The sequence below is a fragment of the Xenopus laevis genome, chromosome 4L, assembly GCF_017654675.1.
Source record: "Xenopus laevis strain J_2021 chromosome 4L, Xenopus_laevis_v10.1, whole genome shotgun sequence".
Lineage (NCBI taxonomy): Eukaryota > Metazoa > Chordata > Amphibia > Anura > Pipidae > Xenopus > Xenopus laevis.
The window spans coordinates 150,057,084-150,080,308 of record NC_054377.1 but is presented as its reverse complement, the minus strand read 5'-3'; the positions used below and the strand labels follow the sequence as shown (position 1 = coordinate 150,080,308).

At 41.8% G+C, this 23,225-nt stretch overlaps 1 protein-coding gene across 2 annotated transcripts in view; it reads right to left on the bottom strand.

Annotated features, from left to right (window-relative positions):
• Positions 1-500: 500 nt before the first annotated feature.
• Positions 501-23,225, bottom strand: part of LOC108705106 — a 30,177-nt gene continuing 7,452 nt past the window's right edge. For both annotated transcript variants that reach the window (XM_018241914.2, XM_018241913.2), the window contains exons 7-17: positions 22,525-22,638; positions 16,726-16,845; positions 16,147-16,227; positions 15,814-15,990; positions 14,775-14,847; positions 14,530-14,693; positions 12,555-12,669; positions 11,313-11,461; positions 9,129-9,203; positions 4,467-4,580; positions 501-2,177 (exon numbers count right to left, since the gene is read on the bottom strand). In XM_018241914.2, coding sequence (XP_018097403.1) covers positions 984-2,177; positions 4,467-4,580; positions 9,129-9,203; positions 11,313-11,461; positions 12,555-12,669; positions 14,530-14,693; positions 14,775-14,847; positions 15,814-15,990; positions 16,147-16,227; positions 16,726-16,845; positions 22,525-22,638 — 2,376 coding nt within the window. In that variant the 3' untranslated portion in view covers positions 501-983. The remainder of the gene's footprint in view (positions 2,178-4,466; positions 4,581-9,128; positions 9,204-11,312; positions 11,462-12,554; positions 12,670-14,529; positions 14,694-14,774; positions 14,848-15,813; positions 15,991-16,146; positions 16,228-16,725; positions 16,846-22,524; positions 22,639-23,225) is intronic.

Below are 23,225 nucleotides of genomic sequence, written 5' to 3'. Positions count from 1 at the left end.
AAAAGAAGAATTTTTTTCCCACTTTTTCCTTTCTTGCCCCTTATTTGCATATGCAAATTAGGATTCAGTTCGGCATTTGGCCAAATCTTTCAACAAGGATTTGGCCGAATCCCAAATAGTGGATTCAGTGCATCCCTATATAAAATACAGCATTTCTAACATTATTCTATATCAGACTTTAGTTGCACTTTAAAGGTTCTGGAGTGCAAATATAATCCTGTGCAAGTGTCTCTATTGATGGTGGGAAATCCTGAAGCTCGGGTTGCATCAATAGGAGCCAGAAACTTGTACCCAAAGCAGGGATGCACCGAATCCAGGATTCGGGATTCAGCCTTTTTAAGCAAGATTGGAATCCTTCTGCCCGGCCGAACCGAATCCTATTTTGCATATGCAAATTAGGGATGGGGAGGGAAATCGCGTGACTTTTTGTCACAAAACAAGGAAGGTATAAATGTTTTCCCCTTCCCACCCCTAATATGCTTATGCAAAATAGGGTTCGGTATTCGGCCGAATCTTTTATGAAGGATTCGGGGGTTTGGCCGAATCCAAAATAGTGGATTCGGTGCATCCCTAACCCAAAGTATCAAACACTAACACCACTTTAACTAACTCCTGGGAAGTGACACCATCCCCAACTTGCAGCACATGCAAGTGCAGTATGTAAAGAGCAATTTCAGGTGCAGATTACCAAGAATGCAGCATTTCTTTGCCACAATTCCAGTTGATTTCAGATAACCAGGATACAGGAGAATTTCCCTTCTGGAACCCCCAAATGATTGCATTAAAGTTTTTCATGTGAGTGATGTTGGATAAGTCTGTGTGGTATTTCACATATAAATTGGGAGCCTGTTATAATTATGGCCTGCAGTTAATATTAGTAAATAAGAGGCGGTGCATCATTAGAGATTTTATCAGTGAAGATGTAGGTGTGTGTTGTCTTTACCTGAATTATATCCAACAAAACATAAATGGTGCAATTAGTACTATACACAATGACCCCCTTCGTTCCCTCCAGAGCTACACAAATGGTTTAGCATCAGCTCTATCTCCACAATGCAGTCCTCCCTCCCCATGTGTTTTAAGGCCCCAATAAGATGCTCAATTGACCCCTGGTACTTATCTAATACTAAATGTGTGGGGGACAAGTCTCTACGCTTTGATTCTTCCTCTAATTCTGACACAACACTGGTAGTGGCGCCACCCAGTTGTTCTGCCAGTTTCCTCCAGTCCAACGCCATGGGATGTTGACTATCTAAGAATTCGCACAGCTTTTTGTGGGTGCTTTCTGCCAACCAGTGTGTGCTGCAAGATGTGCCTAGTTTGTGTAACATCCTTTGATCATGGTGTGGAAACAGCACCTCCCAGGTTCTTACCTCTTCACTCTTACCACAGAGACATCTGTTTTCTTGTTCCGCATGCAAAATTTGCTCCCAGGTAAAACTGCTGAGCTTCTCAAAGGGCAAATCCTCAGCTATGCAATTTAGCTCTCTGGGGTTAAGGTGCATCTTCTTCCAACTCTTTGTAGGTTCCATTCTGAGCATCTTCTCCACTTCCGTCCCCACCTTTTCCATGAGAATGTAACAGTCGCCTTCATAGCATTCCTGACTCCAGCTGCCAATCATGTAAAGACATCTCTTGTTCTCCGAGACCTCCAATGTCAGCTGAGCCTTCTCACTTAATTTTACCCCATCTCTCCATATTTGACACCTATCTGGGTCAACTGTACGCAAGAGATTAATCTGGAGACCGACTACAAAAAACTGGCTGAAAAGGCCTGTACTGGAGTCGTCCCAGCAATATTCTATTCCCCGTACTTTCTCCAGCTGCATCACTCCAGGAGGCCTACCCCGTTTTAACCAAGCAGGCACCACATAATCTCCTTTAGTTGTCTGGAACAAGAGCTCCAACTTCTCCAGCAACTTGAGAGTCGTTTCTCCATCACAATCCTTTAAATCCAGAGCATCCTTCATCTCAGCCAGGCTCCATTGCTCTTTCTCCCTGCCCGAAGCTGGGCTCAGTGAAAAGTGACCAAACTTGCCAAAAATATCTTGCAGTAACCATTGTAGGTCAAATATAATCAATCCTGAGGGGGATGTATCAGGCTGGATGCTGGCTCTATGGGCACAGCCAGTATTGGAAGTATCGGAAGGACATAGTATCTGTGGCAGGTACAACAACTGTAGAAAAAAAGAAAGAAAATTATTACTGCCAAAACCTGAGTTGATCAAATTAATGCCCAGAGAAAGATTTATGCTACATCGTAGATAAATACAGATTTACTTGGTCTGCAAACTATTGATTTTCTAGTAGATTTAAGTTATGAAGATCCAAATTACATTATCCGGGAAAACCCCAGGCCCCGAGCATTCTGGATAACAGGTCCCATACCTGTACTAGGGAAATAGGATGTTCCCCTTAGTATGTTGCTACCAACTATGTAGACTCACGTGCTGCACAGACCCAAGTTTGGAAGCACAGGACAGAATTGTCAAGGAGCCTCAATGTATTTGAGTTTAGCGTTTGAGTGCACTGCTGGTAATAAACACCCACAGGAGAGATTCTGAGCAAGTAAATCAGGCCGAGCCATAGTAGGGACAGATTGACACTCACATCAGTGAAGGTTGTACAATGCTCTGAGTTCTGCTGCTTTGCACCTGAAAAAGGGGCACACCTCATAAACACTGTATTTTCATTGATTTTCATTCGGTTGGCAGATATAACCGTGTGGTTTCTTATCCTACATTGGCATTTACCACTGGCTGCTTAGGAGCTTGTTTGGATGCAAGTTCTCTTTTGAATAGAATCAATGGCACTGGTTTTAGGGCAGTTGTAATTGTAAATGAGCCCTACACTCATAAAAACAGAACAAGATGAGCTCAGTCAGTGCGGGCTCTCAGCCAGAGAAAATAGCGAACGTATAATCTTCATCAAATATGGCTTTATTCCAGCAAACAATGTGATATACAGTGGCAATCAATAGTGCAGTTCAGCCTACGCATTTCGTGCCCAAAACAAACGGCACTTCATTGAGCCCTACACTCATCCAGTTATTCCTTCTAGCATTTTGAGACCCACGGCACCTATTAGCTTATTAGCTATATATATATATATATGTATGTATATATATATATATATATACATACATATACATATATATATATATATACATATATATATATATATATATATATACACATATATATATATCAGGGGTCCCAACCTTTTTTTACCCGTGAGCCACATTCAAATTAAAAAGAGTTGGGGAGCAACACAAGCATGAACAGGCCCCTTGGGGTGCCAAATAAGGGATGTAATTGGTTATTTGGTAGCCCCTATGTGGACTGGCAGCCTACTTGTCACTATACTTAGTTTTTAAGCAATTAAAACTTGCTTCCAATCGTGGAATTCAAAAATAAGCACTTGCTTTGAGGACACTGAGAGCAACATCCAAGGGGTTGGAGAGCAACATGTTGCTCACGAGCTACTGGTTGGGGATCACTGATATATATATATATACTGTATATATATAGCACCAAAGTGCAGGACTGGGCCAAGCTGGCTGGGCACCCTAGCCTCTTCTGCCTGCCCCTAGTTCTTGCCCTGCCAATGTGTTACAGGCAATTCCCTAATAAATATATATCTTAAACAGTATTCAAAAAATCATGACTAAAGGAGTTAATTTACTAAAATGAGTGCTAAACCAATTCCTGACTCGTTGCCAGTGGTCGGGATTCAGCATTTATGTATTTAGTAAATGAGGCCCTGATTGTGAAACACATTCATCTCAATGGCAGCTACCCGTCAGATTAAGAAAAGACACACAGAGTTCTAAGCCCAGCGGCCTAGAACCAGAACTTGAAGAAAGAAACCCAGCAGCACTCAGATATACAGTGATTTATTTGTGCCACTTTCTTGTGCATTTGTCAGAGTACTGCGGGGTTTCTTTCACCTACTATTTCCTATTAAGCCAATGAGCAGCAGCTCGGGCTGTTTTGGGCATTTCTTCACCAACTGAACCATTATATTTCGAAAAGTTTAAAGAGATACTGATACTACATAATAACCCCTTTTTATTTCATATTATTATCAGTGTAGGTGTTTTCTATTAAAGCAATGAGCAGCAGCACAGACTGGGGCATTTCTCTGCCAACTGAAATATAACCTACCTGTGTCTTCTAGAGGTCCAGATTTCATATCATGAAATAATTTATAAATTCAACGTATCTATTTATGTGTCTCCGCTAAACCTCGGGTACAATGTTTGCCCAGGTGCAGTAACCAAAGAGATGACTAGTTAATACTACCTGCTGATTGGTTACTACTGGTGATTAGACCTGTAGAAAACTTTGCACCCACTAGATTGTAAGCTCCACCGGGACAGATCCTGATGGAAATGTGATAAGGACCTTAGATGCTGATGCTACTGAACTATATTTTGCTTGTGTGACCCACTCCTGCCTCCTCACCTCAGAGATGTTGTGCAGATGCTCCACCGCTGTGCGCAATTTACTTGGAGAGAGGAGCTTGGAGGAATGTTTAGAAATATCGTCAGCAAAATCATTCCAGGACTGGAACGAGTCCTGTGCAAAAGGGAGAGGGAGACCAGTCATGTTCAGTGCAACTTGTAGAACATTAGCCAATCAAATTTGCCCATGGGCAGTTCCCTATAGCAACCAATCAGTGATTAGCCAGCTGCAAGTAGAGCAATGAATGCAGCAATTTGATTGGTTGAAATGGGTTACTGCGCATGGGCAAATTTGCCCAGTGTTGATAAATGAGCCCCAGTGTGACTGGAGAGACTGCATTTCTGCAACAATTATTATGATGATAATTATAATTAATGAATTAAATGCTGAATGGATCTTCTTGTCTCATGTGTGCGTCACAGCTTCAAAATAATTAATAATAGTTATTTTTTGCTCTGAATCTTTTTTTTTTTTTTATGTTTTTATTTTTGCATTTAAAAGGTTAAACAACAATACAGAAAAAGAAAAAAATTTTGGACATAAGTACGAGTGGTTAGTTGGATAGGGGTTGAAGGGGGTGGGGTTGGTGGATGGGCCACCAAGTGTCTGGTTTGCTGTTTTGTATTATACCAGGTTGGCTCTAAATCTTTGAAAATGAATAAACAAAGCAAAGCCACATTTATCTTTTTGATCCCAATTATCATAAAATTCAAAAATTTCTTCAAACTCATGCTCAAACCTCAATATCCCTACCCCCTCATATAGGTAAGCTTTTACTTCCAGAAAAAAAGATTTCAAAAAGGTACATCCTTGTTTTATAAAACATTAATATCTACTAAAGAAGGGATTCCTAAGTGGCAATTAACAAAGTGGCAAGAGTACTTTCAATTAGATTTAGACCAAAAAGACTGCGAATTGGCAGTAAACTCACTGAAAAAATCCTCCCACTGCGTGTCCCATCACGAAAATCGACTCAAAATGATATGGAGATGGTACTTAACTCCAGAAAAAATCGCCAAGTTTGATGCCAAGGTTGCTCCACTTTGTTGGAGAGACTGTAACCAAACAGGATCTCTAGAACACATCTTTTGGGAATGTCCTAAAATCCAAGGGTTATGGAAAGAAGTGGAAGTTTTTCTTAAAAAGCTCCCAGTAAATCTCATCCATATTCCCCCTCACATGGCCCTTTTACATCTTAAGACTATGGACATGCCTCCCAAGGAAAGATTGATATTTAATCATATATTTGTAGTAACTAGATCCTATATTCGCAGAAAACTGGAAGTCAAAAATTGTTCCTAAACTTGATGATATCCTAAAAAGAGTAGAACTTAACCTCCAAGCTGAAAAGACTTGGGCAATAAAATCAGGAAACCAATCCTTTCTGGTAAGGGCATGTCTATGGTCTTCGGTTTATCCAGACACTAAGTTATCTGAACTTTGATCTTAGGCCATATATCCTCTCACAGAGACACTGTTTTGTGGATTGACTCTGCATAATTTACTAATTCGTGAAAAGAGTGAATTATTCTTAATTCTCAGCAACTGATTCAAAAAGGACACTGTCATTTGTAGTTGTAGTTGTTTTGTTACAATAAAAGTATATTTCCCCCACCATTGGGGTGTAATACAGATATATACTTATAATACTTTATTACCTTAAAAAATGATAGCTTTTCTAGAAAAATTTCCTTGACTTACTATTAATAGAGGTATTTAGTCAAACAATAAGGTTTGTTATAACAATGTTTTGAAATATAAGTTTATTACTAGAATACTGTATAAACATATTGTTTGTGACCAATTCTATACAAATGTTAATAATTAATGTGATTATTAATGTCATTATGTGTTAATGTAAAAACTTTTACTTAAAGTATATATTAGGCTTTTACCAAAAGCTGTAATTTAACTTAAAAAAACCCCAATAAAAACTTATTAAAATTACTTTTTGATCCCAATGACCAAAGTCAAACAAACCAGTAGCTACTGAGAAGTTTCCATATAATGAGCTGCTCTGGAGAAAGGGAGGGGTTCGTTTATACAGAGGGTTCTAGCTGGGGCACCAGTTGTAACCAATGACATCACTAAGCAAGGCTTCTAAGAATTATCATTTACAGGGTATTCATGGTTCTTTTTATTTTTTTTACTAATAATGCATCATATTTCCAGCTAGTGCTCAAGGCAAAGTACCGGGTTGGGTAGACGTAGAAAACCCGCAAAGTGGTCGGGTTTTGGTGAGAAAATCTCAGATTCCCTGACCATGCAGGTAGTCTGCAGGTAACCTGCCTGACCCGACTAAGGTGCGGGACTTGGCCCTCCCAGCCTCCAGAGGCAATTTTTTGTCCCTTTCCTGCTGAATCTCCACTGAAGTGATGTCACTTCCTGTCTACAGTGACGTCACTTCCAGAGGTCCCGGGTCGGAAGGTACGTTTAACTGTATAGGGTCTAGGTCGGTAGCGGCTTTGAATCGCAGTTTCAAGGCTTTTTTTTTTTTTATAAATCTCAAGTGGAGCAAAACCCATAGAAGAAAGAACCTTTTTCACTTGCCAAAAAGAAACATTTCCCTGCAACTTCCATGGAATCTCAGATTCCCTTGCCACCAATGTATTACTTTAATACTCTATTAACTTGTAAGGGGGGCCAGGGTCGGACTGGGGGGCCTGAGGCCCACCGGGACTGCTGTCCAGGGCCCCCCTGGCCCCCACGTCCCCTTGCTGTGGCGCCAGCGCCACGCTCCCCCTTGGTGTTGTCCCACGCCGGCGCACATGCGCAGACGGCACCTATTCTGACGAGAATGTGCAAACAGCGCATCGCGCCGGCTACGTTTTTTTTTTTAATTATTACGATGGGGGTCTGGCCTGGCGGGGCCCCTTGAAGGTCGCGGCCCACCGGGTATTTTCCCAGTGTGCCGCCGGGCCAGTCCGACACTGAGGGGGGCCCTGGCACCAATGTTTTTTTTTTTTAACTTATAGGGGGGGCCCTGGTCCCCAATAGCTTTTTATAACTTGTGTGTGTTTGGGGGGGTTACCTTTTTTAATGCAGATGTTTGTGTGGTCTTTTAACTGTGATGTGGAGTGGGTCGGATCTGGGGTGAGGCTTCGGGGCGGGTCCTGAAAATTTGGTTGTAAGGGGCCCCTGTGATTTCTAACGGCGGCCCTGACGGGGATGCCCATGATATAAGCATGGTTAAAACAAATTGCTGGGTGACATCTGGGCCCACCAGGCATAGGCGTAGGAACTGGGGGGGGGGCTACAGCGGCTATAGCCCCCCCCAGAATTTTCCTCCTCTGGTTTGGAAGGTTTTTTTTTTCACAAAGTTTTTTGCTAAATTTTTTTTGCGTTATATTTTGTGTGTGTCTGTAACTACCAGGGGTGCAGGGGGGGGGTGTGGCCAGGGGCTTCTCATGGGGAAAGTGCGGGAAGCTCATTGAAACTGGGCTGTGTGTTACCAGTTCTCCCGAGTGCTGATGGAGGAGCATTGGCCACCGAGGGGCAGAATTCGGTATCCCTCGTCTCTAAGTTCTACTCTACAGAGATGGGGGCATTACCATTCTACCCAAGACCGAGGGCACATCTGGTAAGTGCATTCTATAGGCTATTCAGGGGCAAAGAACTTGCAATTGAGTATGGAAAAGGTGTTCTATTAAATTGTTTGATTATAGCACATCACATCCCTTTGCCATCCTGCTGCTATGGGTTCTGTGGGGCATTTATACATGGAATTGCACTGTGCCATCCTACTGTCAATTCTGGGGGCATTTATATATGGAATTTCCCCTATGCCATCCTGCTATGGGTTCTGTGGGGTATTTATACATGGAATTGTGACTGTGCCATCCTACTATGAATTCTGAGAGGTATTGTACATGGAATTGTGACTGTGCCATCCTACTATGAATTCTGAGAGGTATTGTACATGGAATTGTGACTGTGCCATCCTACTATGAATTCTGCGAGGTATTGTACATGGAATTGTGACTGTGCCATCCTACTATGAATTCTGCAAGGTATTATACATGGAATTGCGCCTGTGTGCCAACCTTCTATGAATTCTGGGGGTATTATACATGGAATTGCGCCTTCGACCATCGAATAGGCTACTATGACCTTCGACTTCGATTCGCACGATTCGAACTAAAAATCGTTCGACTATTCGACCATTTGAAAGTACTGTCTCTTTAAAAAATACTTTGACTACATACTTCGGCAGTTTAAACCTACCGAGGTACAATGTTAGCCTATGGGGGCCTTCCCCATCATTTTCTAAGCTTTTTTTGATCAAAGTAAAATCCTTCGATCCTTGAATCGATTTTACTTCGAGGGTTGAATTCAATGGTTTATTAACCCTTGATATTCGACCCTTAGTAAATGTGCCCCATGGTGTTAATACCCCCTTACTGCAGTACAAGACGTTAAGCAAATTTTGCCCCCAATGCTATGGTTTGATTTTCCTGAGAATTCAGTGAAAGTGGGTCGAATCCAAAGGGAGTGGCCAAAACGGGGGCGCTGCCAAAATTTTGCCACAGCACGCTACGCATGCCACCTATGGTTTTCGCCCCCCCCCCTGCCAAAACCTCCTATGTCAGCAGGAATATTTCAGATATCTTGTTGGGCCGGTCCAACTGTTCTTGATTTGAATACACAACAGTTTGTACTTACATTGCGGGCACGTAGATATGTGGCTTGCACCATTACAAGGGCAGTGATGTCGGGAAGAGGATCATGGGCCTCGGTCTAAGGAAACATTACAAATAAGTGTAACATGAAGCACTTACTGTTGTTCTACACATTTATACTTATATTCATTGCCCGTGACTGTAAGTTGTTAAACATCATTGATTTCTATAAGCAGCAGCAATGATTTATACCCAGCATTCATCAGTCATTTTAGGTGCAATGGGAGGGGGGGTGTTACAGTTAACCCCTTGCCTGCCGAGACAAAGGCTCTGACTACCATAAAACATCTACTACATTATTAGGCACATTTGGGGGAATGTAATTGAGGTTGGTAAAGGAAAACCGGCTCGCAATGCAAAAATATACGTCTTTGCACAAGCAAACAAACAAAAATGTGTGATTTTAATAAAGCTTTTGTGAACTTGGAAATTGTTTAGTGACCACTTCCAACATTGGAAGAAAGACTGAGAATTGTATAGTTTGCACCAGTGTAAAGGAATAAAACTTCTTACTGAAAAACTTGATTTCTCCAAAAGATTATGACACCTTCAAGCACTTCTAAGGGCAGAGACAAACACTGCGATTCGGGGAGATTAGTCGCCCGGCGTCAAATCTCCTCTTCTTCGAGGCGACTAATCTCCCCAACTGCCTTCCCGCTGGCTAGAATGTAAATTGTCGGTGGGATGGCACTCGGAGCGTTTCGTTTTCCGAAGTCACCTGAGGTTTTCTGCAACTTCAGAAAACGAATCGATCCGGGTGTCATCCCGCCGGCGATTTACATTCTAGTCGGTGGGAAGGCAGTTTGGGGGAGATTAGTCGGCCCAAAGAAGAGGAGATTTGACGCTGGGCGACTAATCTCCCCGAATCTGAGCGTGTGTCTCTGCCCTAAAAAGTGTGCAATTCCAATTCACAGTGCAATAACTGTCTAAGGAAGAATATTATATTGCAAAATGAGAATTTTTATTTCTATTTGTGCAAACTGTTTTCCACTTTTATTACATTTCCTCGAGGAAATATGTTCACACAAAGGTATATATTTATGCACAGTCGGTATCAAACTGTATACTTTCCAAAAATATGTGAAACTTCTTTTTATGGCTGTACCCAACATAAAATGCAGTAAATCTATTATTGTTGCAGTTAAATTGACAAATTACAGAGCATATTGGGTACAGGTATGGGACCATTTTCCAGAATACTCTGGACCTGGGGTCTTTCCGGATAACAGATAATTCCGTAATTTGGATCTTTATACCTTATAGAAAATCATGTAAACATTAAATAAACCCAATAGGCTGGTTTTGCCTCTAATAAGAATTAATTATATCTTAGTTGGGATCAAGTACAAACTACTGTTTTATTATTGCACAGAAAAAGGACATTGTAAAGAAATTTTAATTATTTGATTAAAACAGAGCCTATGGGAGATGGTAATTTAGAGGTTTGTGGATAACAGATCCCATACCTGTGTCACATATGTAAGTCCATGTACAGAACAAAATAATAAAAGGATCTTTTTAGTTCTTACAATTGTGTAAGATGATCACCTGATTTTGGTATATCACACAAATACAACAGAACTTAATATGAATGTTTCTGATGGTCCATGTTGTGTGGGCATGGCTGGCAAGCTCAATACAATAGGCACAGCTGATGTATCTATACACTGTACAAATGCACATACTGTATATGTATACTCTGTATGTATACTCTGTATGTATACTCTGTATGTATACTCTATATGTATACTCTATATGTATACTCTATATGTATACTCTGTATGTATACTCTATATGTATACTCTATATGTATACTCTGTATGTATACTCTGTATGTATACTCTATATGTATACTCTATATGTATACTCTATATGTATACTCTGTATGTATACTCTATATGTATACTCTATATGTATACTCTATATGTATACTCTATATGTATACTCTGTATGTATACTCTGTATGTATACTCTATATGTATACTCTGTATGTATACTCTGTATGTATACTCTATATGTATACTCTATATGTATACTCTGTATGTATACTCTATATGTATACTCTGTATGTATACTCTGTATGTATACTCTGTATGTATACTCTGTATGTATACTCTATATGTATACTCTATATGTACACAAGAAGACGGTATTGTTCTTGTGTTACCTGAAGGCTTCGCGTCACAATGTCTTTCAGTGCTCGTTTAGTCGCCTGCCCAGACGTTTTGCATTTACAATTTATTGGCAAAAACGTGATATGGAAGAGCTGGAACAGCACAGAATGATTCTCCATCACGTTGTTGAAGAAACAATATGCTGCAAAAAGAATAAAAACAGTGCAATCTTCAGCAAAAATAAGCAAGCACCCACCTCAGCTGATAATGAGCCTTGGTAGGTCATCGAAATACATCCAGCTATATCTTATCCTTGTTACTGAAAGCAGTGACACTCGCATAGAAACGCTTGTTATGTTTGGGGAAGATGTTAGAGCTGAAGAACGGGTTATGGCAGAGTTTCCTAAACCTTCCCTCAAAGGACCAAAATTAAATCATGGAGGAAGATTCATTAAAAATCACATTTTTAAGTTTATGATTTTGCAAAAACTTGAGATCTCAACTGTGCACTTATTTATCCAAAAAAAAAAACGAATCTCTTAAAATTGTGCAAAAAAACTTCAAAAAACCAAAACACCCTACTTTTCGACGAGGTTGTAAAGTCTCTACACAAGCCTCTCATTATTTTACGGTTCTGGATTTTACAAGTTTCTTTGTTTTTAGCAGCCCTGTAATGTCCTAATGCATTTGCGGTGAGAACCTTTCCAGGATTTTAAGTTGGTTTTCCCACATTTTTTGTAATAATTTCCATAACCCCCTGTGTTACTTTTCCAAGTTTTAAAGTCACGTTTTGCAGTTTTTAACAGAGAAAACCCTGATTTTACAGCTTTTAGCTGCTGACTTTTTTTTATATTTGAGTTTTTTGTCCTCAATAAATCTCAAATATTAAGTTTGAGAAAAACTAGGAGAAATGACTAAACAGCCTTCATTTTTCTACCCTAACAAAGATCAGAATATGAGGCTAGTCCTAAAATTATATTAATTATATTCAGTAGTGTTTTTTTTCCCCCTTTTTTAAATGGCACAATTGGTATATCAACTTAACTGTTAATAGCGACAACCCTAAAAGGGATAGTTCACCTTCATTTTTAAAATCTATTTTTTCAGCCTTTTCAGTTGAAAAGGTTGATTGGAATTTTAAAATATTTGCCTTTCGTTTAGGCCTTTTCCAACTTTCAAAGGGGATGGCGGGTCACTGACCCTACAGCAAAATAAATCTTGGCTCTATGAGGCTTGAATTGGCTTGGGCACCAAAATACCCAGATCTGCCACTGGTCGTGTGCTATCCTCCTTACCTATATCTTCTCTGTTCTTCTCGGGAAGTTTATCTAAATGACTTCCAATCAGCAGGACATGTGGTTTGGAGGGAATGTTCTTGGTCGCACTCAGAAACCTCAGCCAGTAGATAATCTGTAAAGCACAGTGACCATCATACGGACAATAATAGCTTTTATACTTAAGATTTGCTCTGATTATTTTGCATTAATAAATACTTGAACTGAGTTACTTTGCATGATATTTAATTAACAGCATCATATGGATGAAAGCACAATGTAACACAACATGTTTTTTACACCCAAAAATGATTATATGGAAAGGGGTAGATCTAGTTCACCCAGTCGCTGCAAAAAAAAAAAAACGTTTTATAAATTTTCACTGCAAATTTTTAGGCAAAGCAAAGTGGGACAGATTTTGACATTCATATTTAGGATATGTGGGGCATATAATGGGGTAACATACAAGCTTTGAGACTGTTTTTAGACATTTCCTATAAACCAAGCTCAGTGTTGCTTTGCAGTTGGTTTGTTTGACACAGAAATTGCATATTTATCCATTTTGGATTTGGCAGAATGTGTTCTTTACAAAAAAAAATATGGTTTTCTGGGGTCTTTAACACCTAATATGCATACAGGGAGCTTATTTTGCAGCAGTCAGTGTCAGATATGAAAATTCATAGGAACTTTTTGCATTTGGGGTCTCTACAAGGCATGTACTTTGGTAAATCTATACACTTTGTGCATCGAACTGTTCAGAGCCATTACATTCATTTTTATGATGTCATATCTTGGTAAATAATGACATGTGGAAGAAAATTGTTAATTTAAAGTAGAAAGACATCTTTATCCATTGATTCATCTGAATGTGTAACATTAGAGGGTAAATCGATTGCTAGAAGATAATTGCAATTTAAAATGACAATTTTCGGAGCAACACTGAGAAATTAAAAAATCCAGAAAACTATACAAACTGGTTCATTCAGGAGACTGAGCTTTCCAAATAATAAATGCAGCCATGGCATGTTTCTTCCAGTTTTGTATAAACCTCTGGTGTTCTAATATAGGTCACCAATGATCACAGTGTAGGCGACTGAAATACTAGTAAAAGCACTTTCAGTTGCTATGGGTAACTGCCCACGTGCATATTTGCTCAGTGTTGAGCCCCTAGGTGTTACATGGTACATTAACTTTACTCAGTGTATATGTTCTCAAAAATTAGTGGTAACCTTTTTCTCAGAAAAAAAAAAATGTCAGAACACTTAGAAAGTTCTGGTTTGTTCCAGTGCAAAATAACTGAGGTTAAGAAACAGGATTTGACAAACACAAAAGAACACAAACCTCAGTATAGGGAGCAGACAAACACTAAGTCCAAACACAGGCAAAGGTCTGGGCAGGCAGAAATCATACACAATCCGTGAAACAGGCAGAGAGTCAGGGCAGGCAGGCTGCAGACAAACAAGAAACCAGAAAACAGGCCAAGATCAAAACCAGGAAGTCAGATCAGAGGAACAAGGACATTGCAGACTTAGAGAACAGGATAATCAGACAGGAACTCATCAGACGGCTTGGATTAGCAGAAAGAGCCGCCATCAGGGGTGTTTCGCCAATGAGGCGAGTTGAGGCTGTCGCCTCAGGCGGCAGCGCCCAACTAGGTACCAGGGGCAGCAAAAATGCTGCTCCTGGTACTTTAAGAGCGAATTTCCGGGGGAGGGGGGGGGCAGCAGAAACTGCTGCTGCCTCAGGCGGCGGAAGGGCCAGGATCGCCCCTGGCCGCCATGATCAGAAACAAGGTACCGGGGAACACAGACTGAGGAAAGTACACCCAGACAACCTGGCAGGCTGCAAAGAGGAGGAGCAATGGTCTGTATGAAGCAGGTCCCTGGCCCTAAACCAAGGAGTTCCTGAAAACACTTTAGTCTAGTGAGTTCATTATGAAAAGTCTCAAATATATACATAGAGAAAACTTTATTTACGGTATTTCAGGTTATTTTACCTGTTCAATAGCCCTTTTCTGTCCTCCTTGGAAGTCACTCTCTACTCCTTGCAGACTGAAGACTAGACAGTATATAGTGCTGGCTCCACAGGTAGCAAGGAGAAGGGAATGAGTGAAGTAACTCTCCATCTGGCCAGCAAAATCCCAGATAATCAGAGTGGTGTCTGAAATGAGCAGATAATGTCGTTCCTACCCCAACATGCTACACAAAACACCAGTTCAGTACATAGGCGGCATATACTCACCATCCACATCAGAGTGGGTTATGGAAACACCTTTGCTGGAAGGAGGGAACTGTGGTTTTGAATATATACCGGTCTGAGAAAAACAGAAATGCAGAATGTTTTGTAAAAGCTGGAGGGGGGGGGGTGGTAAGAGGCAGGGAAGGCATGAGTTTCAGGAATATCCACAAACACATTGTTAGCTTTTGATTAAATTGCGGTTTATGTGGTTTAGACTGTAACCTCCACAGACACAGGAACTGATGTACTGTAAATTAATAAACAGTAAAGAGATAACTCTGTTTTCCCTTTTATAAATGTCTCTAGAAATCTAGATATATTATATGTCTTATATCAGGGGTCCCCAATCTTTTTTTACCCGTGAGCCACATTAAGATGTCAAAAGAGTTGGGGAGCAACACAAGCATGGAAAATGTTCCTGGGTGTTGCAAAATAATTGCTGTGATTGGCTATTTGGTAGTCCCTATGTGGACTGAGAGCCTACAGGTAGTTCTGTTTGGCAGTACAGCTGGTTTTTATACAACCAAAACTTGCCTCTAAACAAGGAATTTAAAAATAAGGACCTGCTTTGAGGGCACTGAGAGCAACATGCTACTCACGAATCACTGGTTGGGGATCACTATCATGTATAGTTCATGGTGCATCAGCAGATAAAGAAGTGAAGAGGATCTGCAGCCCAGCGTGTACCTGGTCAGCCTGGGTATTGCTGCCCTTAATGTAAATGGCCATGATGTATAAGGATGTTTATCATCCAGCCAAACCTTCACATGGGGTCACAAGTGACTAATGTGCTGCACAACAATCTGAGAGATGGAAGGGTTCTCCACAGTGAAAATAAAAGTGTTGCTTGAGCCAGCAGGGGAAAAATAAATAATTAGGTGTCTTCCCACGTCTCTTGTCCTACTACAACAGTTTTAGCAAAAGCTTCTGCAAATAAAGCACCAGTCCTACCTGCCTCTCAAAGAAAAATTTGGACACAGGGGATCTGGGGGGTACGTTAAGAATGGGGCCTGGGGAGAACACTGGATGGGTCATCAATTACCTCCTTCAATGTGCTGACAAATGTGGTTTTTCCAGTGCCACTGGACCCGCAGACAAAAACCTTCATTGTTTTCCCTGTTCTTCTAGGAGTATTCACAGAACCCTCCGGAGACAGTAGAGATGAATTTGCTTTTAGAGACTGATGGGGCGGCTGCAGGGAATTCTTCATTTGCTGTTCCTAAATGAAGGGTACTTTATTATTTATTATGCTACTCCATCACTGTATCAACCCAAAACAACTGCATTTGTCTGTTTTTGCACCAAAATCTCTCATCCTCATCTATTTAATTTGACTTCTGTGTTTGAACAACTATTTCTCATAACTGTGACTCACTTGTGTCTTCTGCTGAATTCTTCTAATTACGCAGTCTGGAGCTTTTATGTCTCTGGCAACATCCAGGAGAGTGAGTCCTTTCTAAGGAAAGAATGAAAACTGTATTGGGCATGGAGAAGCTGCAGCATGTTACACTTTATGCAAGTATGGACAAGTGGCAAACTGGAGCAGAAAGCTGCTGTAAATGAGAGCAAGTAGGTACAGGTCTAAACATTAACAGCAACTGGGTGCTATTCACTGCCAATTATCAGCCTGATGTTTGTGTTTGCACACCATCAGTAGTGCACTAACCTATGACCAAGGGCAATGGCCAAGTGAATAAAGGTTTAGGCAAATTTGATTGACTTCCCTTACTGTAGGAATGATAGCCAGTGCTATATCTAGAGGCCAAAGCAAGAAAGACACCTGCTCTAGATTTCCAATATGATGGGCACACTCGCTTGCATTGCCATGGACAAATTAGTAACCTTCAGGAAAATTTGGGCTCTGAGGCCTGACACAGCACTGCCCTCATGTGGCAGTAAAGAGTGGTTTAAATAAATTCTCCCTTGCATTCATTAACTGACTTTGAGAACTTACCGCATTTCTGCACAGAATTTCAGGATGGAATTGAAGTCCAAGTGAAAGAAGATTGGTGGAGGATTCACTTCCTTCCATTGCTGCACCTCTCACAATGCTGAAGAGGAAATTCTCATGGGCCTGAAGAATACATTTACATGACACATACATTTCAATCATGTAGGCCCTTCTTTATTATACAGCAAGTTAACAGTGGTGCAATAACTGTCTATATGCCTAGCAAAGCAAAGGGTGGCTTGTCCACCTGAAATGTATCTTTTTCTATGGCCAATAAAATGGTTACTTACAGTTGTGTTCTGTTTCAACCCACTTGTTGATAGTTCCCTTAGATCTGGGCCAGGACCTTTACAGGACACAACTCACTGTTATTAGCAGATCTCCACAGACAGCTGAACTCAACTGGACTGACATGAGTATGAAGATCTTGCTGAAGTTTATTGCAAAACTGATGAAAATCTCCAAACATAGTTCAGACCAGTAGGTCAGAGAATATTTTCTTACCAGGGTTGGATAGTCAGTTAAACACCTAAGATGGCTGCTAACTGTAACTGGGAACAGTTTAAGAGGGGAGGGGGGTTAAGGGTCACAGCATCTTCCTGGACTAGAGGGGAAGGTGAAAGACAAATAGAAAAACAAGTAAAAAAAAAAAAAAATAAGACAAGTTGTGTGTAACATAAGTTGTGTTCCCTTATGTTTGCTGCTCCTTTTTCCCACACCCTAATTTATCACCTTTACCTTCTGTAAGACCTGATGTCAAAAGGTTTGGATTGGGGGCCTTCATAAGAAGAATCCCACAGCCCAGGCCAATGGCCACTAGGAGAGAGTGTTTAGGACAGGAGGAAGCAAATACTGAACAACATGTAGGCAAAACTGTCAGCAGCAAGACAGGCTTCACTTTTTATTAAAGTCACATGTAGAGTAAAGTTAGTTGTGCCGGTGCCTTTAACATTCATGCAATTGGTACTGGATGGCTGCAAGAGATCCTTACAAAATCCTTGAAGTTAGATATTCCTTAATGCTAGTAATCCTATTCACTGGGGATACCAAACAACAGAGCTGCACCAATTTGTATTAGGCTTGGCCACACAACAGGGATCTTGGCCTGCAGAGAAATACAGACCAAGATCTTGCATTTCAGCACAGAAATCCACAGTATTTGCCTGCACCCAAGTAGAGGTAATGATTTCTGGTGTGGGCAGTGCAGCAGAAGAGGAGCAGTGAATTCTTGGCCTGCATTTCTCCACAGGCCGGGAACCCATTTCATGTGGCCCTAGTCATAGAGCCCCCAACCCTCTTTGATGCTTTAATCTTCCTCTGATGGTCGCCTGCCAGTTTCTTGCTCCCTACGACACTCCCTCACTTCCCATACCAGTCTCTTACCTGGATGGTTGGCTGCTCTCCTGCTACATCTGTGTCCTAGGCACATGCCTCTTACTAGGGATGCACCAAATACAAGATTAAGTTTGGGATTCAGCCTTTTTCAGCACGATTCATATTTGGCCTAATCCTTATGTCTGGGCGAACCGAATTAGGGCGGGAAGGGAAATCACATGACTTTTTGTCACAAAACAAGTAAAAAACATTTCCCCCACTTTTTCCTTTCCCTCCCCTAATTATTAGGATTTTTATTGGTTTTCGGCCAAATTTTTCATAAAGGATTGGGCTGAATCCCAAACAGTGGATTTGGTACAACCCTACTGCCTATCTCTAGTTTCAGCCCTGACAAACAAATTGACAAATCCCCAATACACTGCATTTTTGCCTAGAGGTTTAGATAGGACAAAATGCTTAATTTGGATGGATTGTGGTCTGTCTTTCTAATTACAGCTACCATAAGGGGCCCAGTGGGACTTTCACTGATAGATATCTATCTATCTATCTATCTATCTATCTATATGTTTAAATGATCTTTCTGTGGGGCCCAATAACTAGCCGGGAGATACTCATATGATTGAGTAAATGGATTCCAATATAAACTGATGTTACTCTATAAGTAGTTCATAAAAGGGATTTTGTACTCTGAAACGGAAAATCCTTTTCTATTAGGCCCGAACTGTTAGTGCAAACGTATGGGGTTATGGTGTTGGGCGAAGCCCATGTGACCACGCTACAGATCTGTTCAGGTGTAGCCAAATTTTTAAGGGCCCAGGAAGTGCTTTGTGCCCTTGTTGAGTGTGCTTTAATGTGAAATGATCTTTTCTTATTCTGCAGAGTGTGGGCATGGTCAATTGTTTCCACCAGCCACCTTGCAACAGTCCGCTTGTATACCGCCAAGCCCTGGTGAGTCAGAGAGTAGGATATTAGTAGTTCCTTGGATTTGGGCAGAATGACGGTAGGATGAGTTCTTGGTTGACATGGAATTTAGATATACCCTTTGGTAAGAAGCCAGGAGCTGTTTGAAGGACTATTTTATCGTTGTGCATAATGAGCCATGGTTCCTTACGTGAAAGGGACGCTAATTCAAAGACTCTTTTGGCCGAAGTAATTGCAATGAGGAATGTGACCTTTAGAGATAGCCACTTCAGGTCACATGATTGCATGGGTTCGAAGGGTGCAAGCTGCAAGGCTGATTGCACTAGTGTTAGGTCCTATGGCGCTGTGGGATCCCTGAAGGGAAGTCTAAATCACGGAGCCCCTACTTCTTAAGGGTGTTTGGTGCCAGGCCTTTCTCGAATCCTGAAGTGAGGAATTGTGATATTATTTGTGGCGTACAATGTTCCCAGATTAGCTGTCTAGCGGAATACCAGAAAAGGAAGGTTTGCCAGACCTTGTGATAGGCTCTTGCTGTGGATACTTTACGAGCCCGAATGAGGATGTTTACTGCTGGTGGTGAAAATCCCCTCTTGGTCCACAAGTCGTCAAACGGAGCATGGTCAGATTGGGATGTCAAGCTGGCCCCTTGAGTAGTAGATCTGGACATAGGGGGAGCCGTCATGGTCTGGATATGAACATGCAGGGCCGGATTTACATAGTGGGGGCCCCTAGTCCCACTGCCGTTCGTTGCCCCTGTCCCCTCCAGTGGGACAGGAGCAATGGGGATTGTCGCACGGGAAATTAAAAAAATTATAATATAACCAGCACATCCCCAGTGTTTTTGACCCAATGTGGGTGTGGTTGGGCAGCATGCCGCCCCCCTAAAATCCTGCCGCCCTAGGCCCGGGCCTAGGTGGCCTTTCCACAAATCCGGGCCTGTGAACATGTTCACTAAATCGTATACCACAGTCTGCTGGGCCAGTCTGGGGCTATCAAAATGGTCATTACCCCTTCCTGTTTTGGCAATAATTCAGTTCCAGGGGATGACTAGGGCATCTGTGAATTCTGCCCCAGGGTCTCTGGTCCTGGAGCAGTAACAGGGGAGTTTGAAATTTAGCCTGGATGCCAGCTGTCTATGTCTGGCAATCCCCATCTCTCTATGATCTTTGTGAGGATCTCGTGGTAGAGGCTCCATTCCCCCTGGTCGAGTGTTTGTCTACTGAGGAAGTCAGCCTCCCAATTTAGTACTCTGGGAATGAAAACTGCTGAAATTGCTGGGACGTTTTGTTCAGCCCAGCAGATCACTTTTGACACCTCCTGCATGGCCATTTTGGGCTAGCACTATGGCTCGAAGTTCTAGAGTCCTATTGCGTCCACCGACCCTGTAGTGTGTGTGTGTGTGGTAAACTGCTCCCGTAAACTGCTTTGGTGGGTTGTCACTATTTCCCACGTCAGTGGGGTCCAGTTTCTTCCTTCAGGTGCACCTGGACTGTCCACTGTGTCTTTGTTCGCCAAAAAATTGGGGCCACCCCCCCCAATTTTTTTTTAAAAAAAACCTTGTTGGTAGGGCCCCCCTTACAAGTTAAAAAAAAATTGGGGCCCAAAATTTTTTTAAAAAAAAAAAACCATTGGTGGCAGGGGCCTATAGAATATTAAAATAATACATTGGTGGCCAGGGGATTAAAAAAACCAAAAACCCACATTGGTGTTCAGTAGAATTGAACTCGTGGCTTCAGCACGTCAACTTCGCCTCCTTTCGTGACTGTGGGTCTTTTCGCAGCTTCAGGACTTTTTCGTGACATCTTTTCGCCACTTCGGGAGTTCAGCTTTGACTGTTTTCGTGGCTTTGGGTCCTTCAGCTGTTCTCATTTTGGCTGTTCGGGACGGCTGCACCCGCACGCACGGCTTCGGCGCTCTGAAGGGGGGCCCGGCTCTTTTCAAAACTGCAGCACTGCTAGGCCTCCATTCATGCCCAGGCCCGGGACACTTGTCCCCCCCTGATGGCGGCCCTGGTGGAGGTATGGTAGCACATAGATCCCCATAGCCCTCAGATGGGCAGTTATTGGTGTCAGGATCTTCGTGAATACCCGCGGAGCAGTGTATAGGCCGAAAGGGAGGGCCACAAACTGAAAGTGTTGGTTTCCTGCTGCGAAGTGTAGAAACGTTTGTAAGCGTGGGTGCATGGGAACATGGAGGTATGTATCCTGAAGATCGATTGATGTCATGAAGCTTTCTGATTCCATGAAGGCTATGGTTGACCTGATTGATTCCGTCTTGAACTTTTGATTGGATGAATCAGATCAGTTTTTTTTAAGTTCAGCACTGGTCGAAAACTACCCTCCTTCTTTCTTACTAGGAAGAGGTTGGTATAAAATCCTTCTAATTATTGTTGTTCCGGCACTGGCGTAATGACTCCCGCTTGCCAGAGGAATATTACTGCCTGGTGTAGTGCATGTTGTTTTTGAGGGGGTACTATTGAGGGAAGGGTGGTAAAGTGTATCTTGTATCCTTCTTGAATGATTTGTAAAAACCCAATTGTCCGCAATGTGAGCTTCCCAGTAGTGGTGGAATCTGGAAAGTCTGCCTCCTACCTTGGGATTTGGGTTTTGCGGAGGACAGTCATGCAGAGTTTGGCTTTGTCGTGGCGACTTTTCTCTGTCTAGGGGGTTGCTGACACTGTTGTCTGCTTCGCCTTGTAGTTTGATCTGTGTTACCGCATTGCCATGATGGAGGCGCGCATCAGCGTCATTAATTCTATCGTCAATACGTCCAGTCGTTCTCGGTTGAATTTTAAAAAAGGCGCCAAATCAAGCAGCACCAATTTTATATGTAGTGAGCTCGGCTGTAATGCCTTTACCACCGATCTTGTGAGTTTACCTGAATCATTTGCACAATCCCCACGCAATTTGTTGTAAGAATATTATGGCAGTGCTTGGGGAGCTATTTTACTGGTCCCCTTGAATAGTACAGATGCGCCTTCAGGGTGTCTTTCATATGCCAGCCCTGGTATGGAATTTCTTTTGGACCATAGGTAGTACCACATACTTATCTTTTTTAGTCCAGCCTAAGCGCTTTGTGCATTTTGTGGGCATAATAGTAGCCCAGAATTCTGTGCCCGTGATTTTTTCAGAAGACCATAAGTGTGGATGCTCATTCACTTGCTGCAATCTTCCAGCAAGGAGAAAATGGTCAAAGCATTGGGAGACAGCAAAGCATGCATCCTTCCATGCGATTAGAGAATATTAAGTAGAATAAATAAAATAATAAATAAAAAATTGGGAAGAACAGAATAGATTTCTGTCCTTTACCTCCAAGGCAGACAAGGAACTGGGAAACAGAGGCGGAGCCAGACTACATATCCTGAGGGAGGGGCCAATAGACCAATTCTTCTGTCCGGCCTCCAGAGGTGAACCTGGACATAACCCCATACTTTGCACTGACAGGAGGGCCGACTAAAGAAAAATAGTTCCACTACTTAAAATGATAATAAGTCAGTAAATAAATAGAAACGACCCTGTTTCTTTAGACGTCTCCCCTATTACTTACCAGATTCTGGATTCCTGGATTAGTTCTAGGATGTTCCAGCAAAATCTGAGACATCAGAACAGCTGCGCATGCAGGACTCTGTGATACGGCCAGGTGTAAAGGCGTGTTACCTTCCTACCAAACAAAAAGAAAGGTTGATGATTTGGGATTCAGGCCACCATAAAATAACTGGGAATAATATACAGAAAACAACAAAGTTGGTAACCACATGCAATGAGTGCTATGTAGAGATACACAAAGTGAAGTTAACAGTTATATTAACTGTTGTATGATAAAGACAGTGATATTTTGAGGAAATCTGCAATTGGTCTTCATTAGTATGGGATTTAAATTATTAAGCAAACAAGAAAAAGTTGTGTTTGTCCATATATTGCAATATATTTAAGCTGAACAACTATGTCAAAGTCATCCCATATCTGGCCAGTCCTACGCTCAATTTTCATCTGGTTCATTAAGAATTCTATCCTATATGGGATGACTTTGATGTAGTTGCCCAGCTTAAATATATTGCAATATATGGCCAAACAATCCCTGTTTTGCTTAAAGGGTGTCAGGGCCCGAAGGCGCAGTTTGGAGTGCGGACCAAGGAGGAAGCTATTAGGCAAACACAGTTCGTGGTACAAAGGGTTTAGGCAGAAGAATCGTCAGTTCAGGCAAAGGTCGGTCCAGGCAGCAAGATAACGTGGTCGATATTCCAGGCA